This window comes from Triturus cristatus, chromosome 12 (assembly GCF_964204655.1).
Source record: "Triturus cristatus chromosome 12, aTriCri1.1, whole genome shotgun sequence".
Classification (NCBI taxonomy): Eukaryota; Metazoa; Chordata; class Amphibia; order Caudata; family Salamandridae; genus Triturus; species Triturus cristatus.
Genome location: NC_140595.1, coordinates 599,572,393 through 599,586,441, shown reverse-complemented (window position 1 = coordinate 599,586,441; position 14,049 = coordinate 599,572,393). Strand labels below are relative to the sequence as shown.

The window sequence follows — 14,049 nt, the reverse complement described above, 5'->3', positions numbered from 1 at the left end:
TACGCAGGCGGGGTATGCTTAGATTCCGATGGTACAAAATCACACTATGCAAATACTTGAACTCCATACTGCCAGAAAAACTAGTGAAATTTAAGATTTCTGCTTATTTCACATTTGCCCTGAATTTCTCAGTCATGCATAATCCTAAATCATGGACATATACTGTATTGAAACTTCACAGTTCTAAGATGAGGAGTTGTATTTTTTGGCCACTCCTCTTCAAACCCTTTGTCGTTTTTTGTTATTCTGGTTTCGTGCATGGGAAGTCTGCATGTCCCTGTTGCCAGATATTAATTTGTGAAGATGGACTTCTCAATTTTTAGAAGATTGGTACAGGTGATGCAAAATCAACATGTGCAATAGGTGATTGGTGTAGATGGTTGCATGGGTAGTAGGGGATGGTGTTTGATGGGTGGAAACAATGTGAGATGTGGGAGGTGGTGGAAGGTTGCCACTGGTGGTACAGATTGGGGGCAGGTTTTAAAGGGTTGGTGCAGTCCTTGTAAGATACTTGATGCACAATGTATCTGCCACGTTGTAAAGGGAAGTTTCCATTATTCAGAGGTAGACAGATCCTCCGATACGCTTTAGCCAGTGCACCCAGTGAGCTGTATGTTTCACGACTTTGCACAAAGACCAGTGCCAAGAGATGGTTATGGATGTGCGCTACACAAAACGATATTATTCATCGTTGAACGTAGAGTAGCAGTATATGAATGTAGGAAGATGCAAAATACCTTTACTCCTGGGTCTGAACTGAAGACCTTCATTGGATGGGACTCGTGAAGAATCAGTATTACATTTCGTCAAGACTGAGACACTATAGTGCCTCATATAAGGTATAATAATGGGTCTCCCATAGTGATGGGCGTTAGTGTTGATGTAGTCGTGCATATGTTGGTTGTGAATCCTGGAACATCTCCCTCGCAGCAGACACTGCAATAAGTCACAACTATTACTAACCCCATAAGACTGGGACCTGGATAACTAAAGGCTTGTGGTATCTGATGCGTGCAACGTGCAAGCGCAGCACTATACTAACATGTCGCAACTCAGGAATTAGGTCGGTACGTAGATGGGCTTGATCTCGGAATGCCCAACAGATAGAGAGCTTGTGTCATACTCTTCTGAATAGGACATTTCACAGGACACACACTACAGGGTAAGACACTGCATGCTGGTTATTGTTTTAGTTGTACTGTAAGAGGAGCCACATACAGCAGTTGCTGTTTCAAGGATCGATTGTACACTGTAATTCAGACGCAACGTCCTGGATCTTTAAGCCGGTCAACAACATGTGATGTAGGAGGTTTAGAGCTCATATTTGGTGTGTCTTGTGTCTACAGAGCACACACTGAGGCACACGAGAAACGAGAAGAGAATGCTGAGCAGAATCCAAGACCCAGCAGCCAGGACCGGCATCAAGTCAAGAGTCTGAAGCGTCATGAACCCGCAGCCACCTCTGGTAAATACAGGAGGAAGAGTTCCTCCCACCTTCCCTCCTCTCGCTCTGCTTTCCTTGATGGTCGTCTCCAAATGTAACGCTTTACTTATAATGTCGGCTGATACTTCAGGTGCATGCTTTAATTTCAGGGGCTTTGATAACAAATATGCAGGCCTCTATGTTCACCGCTCTGACCTCTACTGCACCTGTAACATTGGTGCTCTGTGCTGAGGGGCTGTCATTGCAAACCATTGTAGTTTTGATGCCCCAGCTTAGATTCAATCCCATGTCTTTCTTTCTTTCTACTTCATCTAAGAGTTGGGAGACTGTTGAAGGTACCACATCTCAACTCTCTTTTTCCATTGGCTGACTTTATGTGCTCACTACATGATTACCATTCAATACACAATCCGTGATGCGAGTCGTACAGGAGGCACGATTCAATTGTCTTCTTTTGACCTACTCTATGGATTCTACTCACTTACCAGTACAGGAAGTGTCTTATGGCAGACCCGCCCTTTCTTCCCCACCAACCATGGGAATACCCCCAATACCTACCACACTTATTAGTCCAAAGAGACAATCCAAGTGATCCTCTCGATTTGCTTATTTGATAACTCCCTCCATTGATGATAAAGAATTTTGCAGATCAATTTCTGTAGTCTGTGATGGAGGGATTCTAGCTGCATCCTTGATTTTTGCCACTTATTACTCTGTATTATAGGCCTTGCCACTCCATTGCTGCTCATACAGTTTCAAAGACTCTGATTTGCATATTCCTCCAAATCGACCACTTTGTTGGTAGTAATACCACTACGCCTCAGGCACTCCTATTTTTTAGGAGCAGGGACATTCTCCAGACACCTCTTGTTGCTTTGATGAAATTGAGTAACCTATGCAAGGTGGCCGCCCTAACAATAAATAACATATCCTCTTATTTACAGTAAGCAGACTCTCTGGCCCTCCTGTGGACAGTCAAGAAGCAATCTCCATGACCTGTGGCCCGCCAACGCCCACGGCACCGAAAGCAAGCACGGGCACTGATGCCTCGCCTGCACCCAATGCCCCCGCCACGAGCGCAGATCCAGGCTCCGCGCCCACCGCCCAGCCACATCCCACGGAGACACATGCCTTGGGTGCCCTTCCTCCTGGGTAAGTGGTTAAGAATAGCCCTGGTTACGTTTCCAAGCTGACAGAAAACTAAGGTCTATTCAGTAGCACGGGAACAAGGTGCTTATTTATCCTAAAGTGCCCAGTCCACTGGGGAGCGGGATGCCTGCCATCAGGAAAGAGTCAAAGGGGCTGCGGGAGGGAGGAGGGAAGCAGGCGAGGCTCAGGTGGGGAGAGTGATGGGCAGCGGGACCTCGATGTGAGGGAGCTTTCTGTACACAGAGGTTACCAGGAATTTTTATAGTCTGGGCGTGATGAATGCTTCATTATCCGGCGCCTTTAAAGAAACAAGGGCGTCATGAATGCTAACTTTCACCCGAAACAGAGGCAGCTTTTAGTTTTGCAAGAAAACTCTGGCTTTTGAAGGTTCTGAAAAACAACATTTGAACATTTGCTTATCCAGCTGTTTATTAAAAAGCAGAAGCGTATCGTGACTGCCCCTTCAGCAGTTTAGTTTCTCACTTCTAAATCTAATTGTTTTTAAACTGCTATTGGGCAGGGTTGCTTGTGGGAAGATATAAAAAAGCTCCAGTTTTTTTGTTGATTTTCTGTTTTACAAAATAGCCTAATTTCACAACATTTCCAGGTATACAGCATCATATTTGTGCATGAAACTGCAGGTTTTAACCATGCCGGGAAGTATGAAACTGGAACTCCACTCCAGAAAATGGGGATTTGTATTCTTGTTAGGAGTCCTACAACTTTAACGATATTAATTGGTGGCTTAAACTAGGACCAAGTCAGGTGGCGAGCACAGCATTGTAACCTAGCCACAATATCAAGGCCTAGCACTGCGACCACATCAGGAGATGTTTAAAACCAGGACCACGTGAAAGAGTGCGCATAAGATTGTAACTTCTCTAGAATATGTTAAGTCATACATTTTTAAAGGTCTGACATCAAAACCACATCAGGAGATGTTGACTCATGCCATGTAATGCTGACTAAATTCAAGGTAAAGTCAAGAAATGTTAAATTTGCGTCTTTATTAAAGATGTTTGAATTAGAACCACACTCACCATGTCAGAACATGAATAATATTGTGTGGAGGTCAAAAACTATTAAACAGTTGGGAGATGTTTCATCATATCATTGTCAAGAGGTCTAAAATCAGACACACGTCCGGAGATCTTAAAATTGTAAACATACGAAAAGGTATTGAATCATGTCTGCTTGAAGAAGCATACAACTGCAACCACGTCCAAACATTCAGATTCATAACCATGCGAAGATTTCTAAACTATAACCATGTTAGGAGATGTTTCACGTAAAGAGGCAAAAAAATATATAATTCTGTTAAGGAGTGTTTTCCCATGTTAGAAATTCTGAAATCAAGACTGTGTCAGGTGATGTAAAATCAAAAGTGCATCAGGTGGACTAAATGTATATCCATATATGGAGAGGTCATGGCATAACACTGTATGGAGATCTGAAACTATAAATATGTCAGAAGTTTTACAGTTATTACCACACCAGGGTGTAGAATGATAATCGCATTAGGGGTCTAGAACTGCACTCATGTCGGGTAGACTAGACTTACAGCAAAGTCAGGAGGACTGAAATGAAACCGCATATGGAGATCTAAAACTATAAAGCGGTGGGAAGGTCTCAGTGTGTAACCGTATCAGCGGGTCTAAAATAAAAAAATGTCAGAAGAAGTTAAACTATAAACTGTTGGGTAAAAAATATGTCACAAGATATTAAACCACAAACATATCAGGAAATAGATATTGGTAATTGAGTCAGGAGATGGTAAACCAAAAAAAGTCTAGAGATTTAAAACTAATTGTATCAGAAGGTCTAGAATCATAAGCGGGCTCAGCCAGGTCATTTCGCATCCTCCAGTGGGCAGTAGAGACATGGACTGAGCGTGCTCTGTATAGAGGAGAAATGAAAGCCTTTATGTCCAAAATCCAGTCTGGTCAGATCTGAACAAAAGGGTGCAGTCCTCTGCCTTGAACCAGCTTCAGCTTTGAGCCTTCCATATGAACCAGCTTCCAGCCTTGAGCTCTCCATAAGAACCAGCTTCCTCCTGTGTGTCTTCCATAGGAATTAGCTTTCAACCTAGAGCTACTTGTGATATCTGGAATTTCAGTCTAACCTATCCGTGGAATCCGGCAGTCGGGCATTTACGTTTGAACCCTTAAAAGAGCAAGCATCCATCCCTGAGCCCTTAACAGGAACCAGCATTCAACCATGAAACCTGTAGAATAATGAATGTTCAGTCATGTACACTTCAAAGCAAAGACATTCAGCCCTGAATCTCACCCATACCTCACCCTTCTACTTTGTCCAATGTTCAAACCGGTCACCTTCACACTCACCACTCTTCAAACCCCCTGCTTTTGTAACTGCACATGCTGATGTCTGTTTCTAAAAAGAAATTAATAGTTGGGTCAGCCGTATGAGTCAGAGTTGCAATTGTGCATCTTTTTGCTAGGTGTTTATTCAGATATGATGTTGCTCAAAGCCTAACCGCTGTTACTTCGACCATGTGAAGTCTATGTTGAATTACACAAATGGGCTTTTTCCTCAGCTGGATCGTGGCTGCTTTAATAATGTACTCTGATACATATGGATATTGCCATAGCTTAGGACACTGGGTTACTTCAAGTATGCGTCAGAGTGGCAAGTAAAAAAAAGGATTTTTGCCATAATCTATCTGCAAATCCAATCATAAAGACAAAAACGGCAGCATACCTGGAAGACCGCGCCTAACCTGTGTTCCCAAAGATAACGTTCTCGAGGACATTTTAAAACGTGTGCACACACCCACAAGCACCTGCTGCCAAGGTGTATATACAAAAAGGTTTCAAATAGCAAGAAAGAAACATAGCAGTGCACCACATCAAATAACAAAAAATGAATAAGAAGAGAGAAACACCCCAATCAAACAAATGAGCTTTGTGGGGTTCTTGGCTTTATTTTCTTTTTCTTAAAAAGTATCACACATATAGACGAAACGCATTGACTGTCTTCGTCATATAACAATGGACTTCTTCAGGGCGAGAATAGTAACTTTAGGGACTCAACCAAATGTGCTATGTCGTGAAGTGTGCTTCAAAGTGTCCATGAACATAAGCATCCAAAATATTCACTGGCCGTATGTATCACTGGCAGTATTTTTCCTAGTGGCCCTGGTTACCACTACTGGACTTCAAATGTCTTCATCCTCCATATGCCTCATTCGGGTGAAGCATACGGTTCACAGTGGCGTGCACACCAATAGTAGTGCCCGACAGGCCTTAGTGGCCCGACCTTTCCTCATTCATATTCCCCTATTCTACGTTGTACTGTTGCTCGCCATATTAAGTCCAGTAGTGAGGGTCGAGCCTTGCGTCGAAGACGCATGAGGACCAGCAACTGCTGATGTCGACACGTAGCCACCACACAGCTTTGCACTCGAGACACCCCCAGGCAAAAGGGTCAGAGATGAACAAAAGCGCTCTAATTCCTCCGGGTCTAGCCAGCGCTATATAAAACTCAAATAAAAAAAAAAAGTCCAAATACGCTGCTGAAGTGAAAACCACAGAAGGCACTGACGCCGAAAACGGCATTGGAGCTGAAGAATTCACTGCGTACGGCAGCACCGAAAGCCACATCAGAGCTGAAAGTTTCTATGTCAAAAGAAGTCACAAAGCCAGACGCCATGATATGACACAAGACAGCACTGATGGCACTATCAAAGTCGAGATCTGCTTCAGCACCACAGAAACTGACGGTGCAAAAGAAGATGCACAAACTAAAATCAGGTACAGACTCTGGGGAAACCGAGCAGCCGATTTTAATACACCCACAAGACGAGCTTGACGCACGTCAGTGGAGACTTCATATTTATCCTCAAACAGGAAAAACTGACATTAAGGCACCTACGAAGTCTCGCTTGTAAAGCCAAAAAGGTTCTTCTAAGAAGATTTGGATACCCAACCACATAAAACGAAGAGGCAGAAGGAGAAGAATACAAGTAGGCTATCTTTCATACCACCTCTTCTTCCTATGCCACTGCCACCTGTCCCTTCCCCTCCTCCACCACCACTAGATAGGCTACACAAATTACCAGAGCCTTTTTCACCTCAAGGCTCACCTAAGGACATATATGAGCCAGGGCGTCCTTATGGACCAGATGAGATCCAATATGATATGTCCCCAATACATGTACTATGGAAGAATTATAATATTGACTGAGAAGGGGCCCAGATATAGACCCTTATCCGGTTAAGCCATCTGCATCAGATGACAGGACCACTTAAATTGAAATGATTCAGAGAGGAGCCACTTTTCATAAAGTAAATTTGCATTTCCAACAAGATGAGGAGGTCTTTCTCTTGGAAACACTGTAAATCACAAAGGGCAGTACAGTATCTGCCTATGCTGAAAGGCATGCTCAGATCTGCTACTGAAAACTTAATACAGTCAGTAAAGGCAAAAGTGATAACACCGAGGGTAGAAAAAAAATACAACCCCTCTCAAACAGATCCACCATACATCAGGGGCAATGTTCCACCAGACTCAGTAGTACATACTGCATGTAAACATGCAAAGTCACACAGCACTAGGGTTGCACCACCCCGTAACAAGAAAGTAAGAAGTTGGATGCAGCGAGGAAAAGGGTAGCAGTGCAAAGTACTACTCAGTGGAGGATAGCCAACTCAGTAGGGTTACTATCCAGATTTGACAGAGCCCATTGGGATGAGATGGAGGAGTGCATCCAGCATCTATCAGAACAACATAAAAAACACGAACAACAGTTAGTGGAGGAGGGAAAGGTGCTGTCAAACACTTCCATTCAGTGTACATTAGACGCAGCAGATACGGCATCAAGTAAAATTAGCAGCAGCATATTAGCAAGAAGACATGCTTAGCTACGCAATTCCGGGTTTAGTCCGACGTGCAAATTCATTTATTAAATATGCTTTTTAATGCATTTGTATGGCTCACAGGTTGATCAAATACTTGAGAAAATTTAAAAGGACACATATAAAGCAAAAGCCATGGGGGCCCTTCAGACTCTGGCCAGTGGGGGGGGGTCTTTTCGGATGGATCAGTACAGGAAATGGAGATAGACAATACCAGAGGCCCTATCCACATCTTGTCAGAGGTAACACCTACAATACCAGTCCTATCAGCAATATAGCACTTGGGGATGTTTGGACAAAGGATCGAATTTAAAATATTATGATACAAAAATGTTGTGTCAAGAATATCAGGATGTCAAAAATATCAACATCTACATTGCACCACTCGCCCACGTCGCACGACAACATAGCCTCAACATCATCTCCTACGCAGACGACACCCAGCTGATCATATCCCTCACTGGAGACCCCCTCACCGCCAAAGCCAACCTCCATAGAGGAATGAAGGCCGTCGCCGAATGGATGAAGCACAGCAGATTGAAGCTAAACTCAGACAAGACGGAGGTCCTCATCCTCGGCTCCACCCCCTCAGCCTGGGACGACTCCTGGTGGCCTACTTCACTAGGAACAGCCCCGTATCCCACCGACCACGCACGCAACCTAGGGTTCGTCGTAGACTCCGCCCTCTCCATGACCAAGCAGGTCAACGCAGTCTCCGCATCTTGCTTCAGCACCCTCCGTATGCTCCTCAGACTCTTCAAATGGATCCCCCCGACACTAGAAGGACCGTCACCCACGCCCTCGTCACCAGCAGACTGGACTACGGCAACGCCCTCTACGCAGGAATAACAACCAAGCTCCTGAAGCGGCTGCAACGCATCCAGAACACCGCAGCACGACTGATCCTCAACATACCACGACGCAACCACATCACACCCCTCCTGAGAGACCTGCACTGGCTCCCCGTCAACAAGAGGATCACCTTCAAGCTCCTCATCCACGCACACAGGGCCCTCCACAACGCCGGACCAGTATACCTCAACCACCGACTCAACTTCCACACCCCCACCCGCTACCTCCGCTCTGCCAACCTCGCCACAGTACCCCGTACCAGAAAAACCACCGGCGGCGGCAGATCCTTCTCCTACCTCGCCGCCAAGACCTGGAACACTCTCCCTACCAACTTCCGACAGACCCAGGACCTGCTGGCCTTCAGAAGTCTCCTCAAGACCTGGCTCTTCGATCAGTAGCAGGCCCCCCCCCTCCAGCACCTTGAGACCCTCACGGGTATATAGCGCGCTTTACAAATTGTATTGTATTGTATCGCACATAAGAATATAATTTTAAGTGTTGTTTTTAATATTGCAAAACATAGATTTAGAAAATATTGTTGTATGTAATGTTTATTTTATTTAGTATGCACTTTGTAGTGTGTTTGATAGTATATGTTTAATAATGGTTTGTCTTTTTAGGAAGATAATTTAATAATTAAGAATTTGTTGAAATTAGTATTTTTTGTTTTAATGTTTAAAAATTATGGATTTATATTTTTTTAGCAGCATGATATTGGGTTTTTAGGGAATTGGGGTGGGGAGATTATTAAAAAGTGCATAATTAAATTTAAATGTAATGTTAATTATTTTAATGATAATGCAAATAATCATAGTACACATTTTGCATTTATTTTGTTATAGTAATAATTGTAATAAATAATAGTTTATAATTTTGACAATTTATTTTGTATTGAAATTGTTGTTTAATTGTAAATTTAAAAATAGAATTATAAAACAATAATGACAAATTAAAATATATCAAATATATTTTCTAAAATCTATTACATTTAGTTTAAAACAAATCTTTAAAACATATATTTTATAGTTAAAACATTATGTAGTATTGATTGTGTATATTACTTTTTTGTGTGTAGTCCTTGCATAAAAGATTTTAGTTCAAAAAGTAAATATCTCCCCTTTAGTTTCCATCACCTTCCCCAAATTGGTTTAGATCCGAATGGGAATGGTAGCTGTCACCCTTTTAGTGTCCAACACCTGCCCGACATTGGTATGTATTGGAGTGGGAATAGTAAATGTCATCCCTTTAGTGTCCAAAATGTGCCCCAAATTAGTATAGATTGGAAAGGGAATAGTATATGTCACCCCTTTAGTGTCCATCACCTTTCCCAAATTGCTTTAGATTGAAGTGGGAATAGTAAATGTCATCCCTTTAGTTTCCAAAACCTTCCTCAAATTGGTTGTGAGAAATTCCTCTTTTTGCATGGTTAGCCTTCACTTTTTGCCTTGTTTTGATGTGGTTTCAATTGTAGTGCACAGGGTCCATGCCAACCATGTTCCCTGTGCCTTCCCTAAAAACAAAATCCCCAATTGGTACTTCTACCCCATGTAATTCCCTAGTAAATGGTACCATGGGTACCTTGGGCCTGGGACCTGAAGACGGTCCCTTGGGCCCCCCTCACTGGAACCATGCCACTGCCCTTGCAGCTTACATGCCCCTGTGTGGGAGAAAATGACAAAGTCGACATGGCACCCTGCCTGGGTGCCATGGGTGCCATGTCAGCCAGCACTGCCAGAAGGCATAGGCAAGTCGCCCCTCTAGCAGGCCTTACAGCAGGGTGCACTATCTCATAGCTGAGGGCATATCGGCATGAGCAGATATGCCCCTACAATATTGGGGTCCATACCTTAATATTGTAAGTGCCAGGGAAGCCATAGAGAGCACATGGGCTGCAAACTCCACAACTCGAGTTCCACAGCACCATAATGGCTGCACTGAACCCAGGAGTGTTTGGTTCCAAACTACTCCTTTCAAGAATTCCACAATGGTGCCAGTGTGGGATTTATTGTACCTTGTACCCAGAAGGCACCTCAGAGGTGCCCTCTGAAAAGCTACCCACTCTGGTGTGGTCTCTGACCGGCTTTAGACAGCCAGTCATCACCAGACATATTTCTGGGCCCCTGGGTAGAGAGCCCCTGCTCTCTGGGACCAAGTCTGCCCAGGCCAGTAGCCCACAGCGCTGGCGGTCCAAAGACTGCAGTATTACGAGTTGACCACGGTGCCAGCGGTGTGGTGGCCGGGATCTTGCAGCGATGGTGAGTATTTCACAAATATATCGATGCCTGTGTAAATTTCGAATACAGATGCGTCGGATGCACACATATGCATGACATAAGTGGAAAAATACCATATACCCATTACTGGGGTGCAGCCCATATGTGAGCAGGCATGGCAATGGGTATATGACTCGAAAAGGACTCACTTGAAGATCGCCACAAACAGGATCATAATCCTCAAGGTGAAAATCCTGCTTTGAAGGGGAGGACTGGAGAAAGGGATTTACGTCGGAATCTGACTGGAAGATGAAAGGAGTGAGCACACACACTATATCCTTCGTCACTGCCACCTTGAAGCAGGCGGTCAGACCGCCGCGGGTCCAGTTTTGGATCAGGCAACTTGTAATACGGGCGGTGGTGTAGCTCCCCTGTGCCACCCTATGGCGGTTGCCTTTTCCCGACCGCAAACCCAGTGGTCTGCTGGCAGTCTCGGCTGTCCAGTGGCAGCCTTCACAAAGCCAATCCGCCAAAATCATAATACGGTAGTCGGAACGTCAAGCTCATCACCCTCAGATAGTCACTGTTGATAGGGTGGTTTATGGGACGGCTAAACTCTGAATAAGGCTCTAAGTGTAATGTATATGTATTTTTGGGAATGTAATATGTTTTGCAGGTGGGTTTTCATGTTTACTTTTTAAGTTTTTGTCTACGAATGTGTCCTATGAGCATTGGGAGTTAACGTTTTATTTATTTTTAGAGAAATTTCTTTGTTAATAATAAAACAATATTTTTAATTCTGATTTCTTTTTTTAGGGGGGTTTTCAGGAGGGTTTATGTATTTTAAACAGTTTTTTTATGTTTCCTATATACTTTGGATTGCTTTGAGGGATCTATATTGAATTTGTTTTATTTGGGCTTTTTTGGAAAACTTTTTCAAGTTTTGGGTGGATTATTATTTTTGACTGCGTGGATACAGAGGAAGATCTGCAGCTACAGAACAGTAAGTTATATTTATTTTACTTATTTTGTGTGGGAAATGTTGAATTGTTTGTGTAAATATTATGTTATTGTTATTTGGAAATGTGTTGCATTCATTTAACCCCTTGGCAGCGGCGCGAATTCTGCTGGGGGGGGGTGTGGGGTGAGCGCGGCGCCGCCATGCTCGCGACGGAACCACTCCGTCATGAGTCACAGGCGAGCTGTGCTCATGACGGAGTGGTTCCGTCATGACTCCGCCCACTCGTTAATTCGCCCGCACAGGCGGGGAATAAGCGACGCGTGGGCGGAGCGGCTGCAGCGGCCGCAGCATGACGGAACCACTCCGTCATGAGCACACGCCGCCCGTGGCTCATGACTGAGTAGTTCCGTCATGGGCACGCAAGGGGTTAACATGACGGACTGAGTTTGCTCTTTGAGCCTTTTGGTTAGTGAGGTTTAGATTTTTCATCTAAATATTTTATATATTATTTTATTATCTCAGTCTTGTTTAACATTGGAGACTTATTTAATGTTAGTCTGATGTAATAAAATATTATGTTTATGATTTATATAAAAAATGATTTGTTATGTTGGTTTGGATTTTTTGGGGTCTTTTTTAGGTTACTATTTATTTTATAATATGCTTTTGGCTATTATTTCCAAGTAATTTATTCTTTGTTGGTCATAAATATTTTGACTTTAAAATGTAGCATGTTGTACATTCCTTTGGGTTGTTTGCTAAATTTTCTGTTTAAAAAAATAAATAATTGTTATTGAATTTTCATCCATAAACCATCACAATATGTAACAAGTATGATCACAATTCGTATACAAGCAGGCTGTCCCCATGACAGAAAGAAAAATGAGGAGACACAACTGTACAATTCTTGTTGTTAAGGGTCATATTTGATCGTTCATCCAGTGCTGTACAGCTCCTGCTGCATTGGGATATGGAAGAGCAATATCCGAAAACTTATCAAAACAATCGAACTGTAAACTAATGGGTCACCTGGGTATACCCCATCCGTTGGTTATGCACCTCAGAGTAATTTTCAGTATGAGGTGCTGTATCCTACCCGTGGGCCCACTGGCCCACGGTAATCTATACGCTGTCTCTGTCCTCCGAGCCCTGTCCAGCAATCTGTGCCCCTCCCGTGGCATGTGAAGGGAAACCCTCCTTCTCCACCTCTAGCGAGACCTCTGATATCATACCCTGCCGTGCTCTCGCATCGGCTTCTAATTTTTCGTCCCTCTGGGCTTTGCGCATGCAAATTAATTCTGCCATAGCCCATTCCTCGAGGTCTTTAGTCTAGTTTTTCATTCTGGTTGGCTGCGTGCTCATCCAGCTAATTGCTATCCATCTCTTTGCCAACACTAGCCCCAGCTGCAGAAACCGTCTCCTAATTTTTTTGCCCTCGGCAGATAATCGACCACCCCGTTACTTGCTTCAAGTGGTCTAAAACCGCCTTCCAGAATGGGGTCACCTTTGGTTAGTCCCAGGTCATTTGTAGGAACTTGGCGTTGTTAGAGCCGCACTTGGGGCATTGAGAGGACCTGTCCGGGTAGATTTTATGCAGTGTATGTGGAGTTAGGTATAGTTGACTTACCATATTGAATTGAGTAAGCCTGAATCTTACATTCAAGCTAATTTGTTTATCTTCTGTATTTACCTTTCCCCACTCTGCTTCTGTCAGGGGCTCTTCGAGTAAACCGTCCCATCTGCCCTGTACTGGTAGTGGCTCTACAGCGAGGTCCTCCCTCAACGCCTTGTATATATGTGACACCAGTTTACGGCCCCCAGCCATCGTGACGAGGGTCCTGAGAGTGGCTGTTATGGGTGGCTCTTCGGGGAATGATGGCCATATCTCCCGCGCAGTCACCGAGATGTTGGCATACTGGAGGTATTGGCCTCGACCTAGATAAAACGTTGATTCTGCGTCCTCTTTTGTGAGGAAATGTTGACCCAGATATAAGTCACCCATAGTGGCACATCCTCCCGTTGTCCACCGAGCAATGGACATATGGTGGCTTATTTTCTTGAACGGTGTCACTGCCCATAACGGGGCCTCCGGGGCGTACGGTGCTCTCTTCACTACTGTTTTTATCGCGTATTCCCATATAGTGGCCACCTGCCTAATGATGTAGGGTAGATGCGCTGGGACTGTTGATCCCCTCATGAGGAGCCCTGGGAGAGGGGTCCCCCATAGGTACCCTCCAACAGACGTTTCTCCCAATTGTCATGTTCGTCTAGCCAGTGTGTCGCATGTTGTAGTTGTGTCGCTGTGTAGTAGTGTGTAAATCTAGGTACCTCTAGCCCCCCCTGCTCCCATGTTCTCTGCAAAGTATTTAACTTCACTCTTTTCCGTTTGGATCCCCACAAGAGGTCCACCAACAGTCGATCCAGTCGTTTAAAGTGCACCCATGGGATACGATAAAGAGAATTCTGCAGGACATAGAGGCATCGTGGAAGAACCCCCATTTTAATCAGGGCAATCCGCCCCATCAGTGATAGTGGAAGGTCCGCCCAGAACCT

The 14,049-nt window shown here is 44.1% G+C and overlaps 1 protein-coding gene across 2 annotated transcripts in view; it reads left to right on the top strand.

Annotated features, from left to right (window-relative positions):
- Window positions 1-14,049, top strand: part of WWP2 (WW domain containing E3 ubiquitin protein ligase 2) — a 462,541-nt gene that overhangs the window by 290,515 nt on the left and 157,977 nt on the right. For both annotated transcript variants that reach the window (XM_085639040.1, XM_085639039.1), the window contains exons 5-6: window positions 1,347-1,465; window positions 2,389-2,596. In XM_085639040.1, the coding sequence (XP_085495166.1) occupies window positions 1,347-1,465; window positions 2,389-2,596 (327 nt within the window). The remainder of the gene's footprint in view (window positions 1-1,346; window positions 1,466-2,388; window positions 2,597-14,049) is intronic.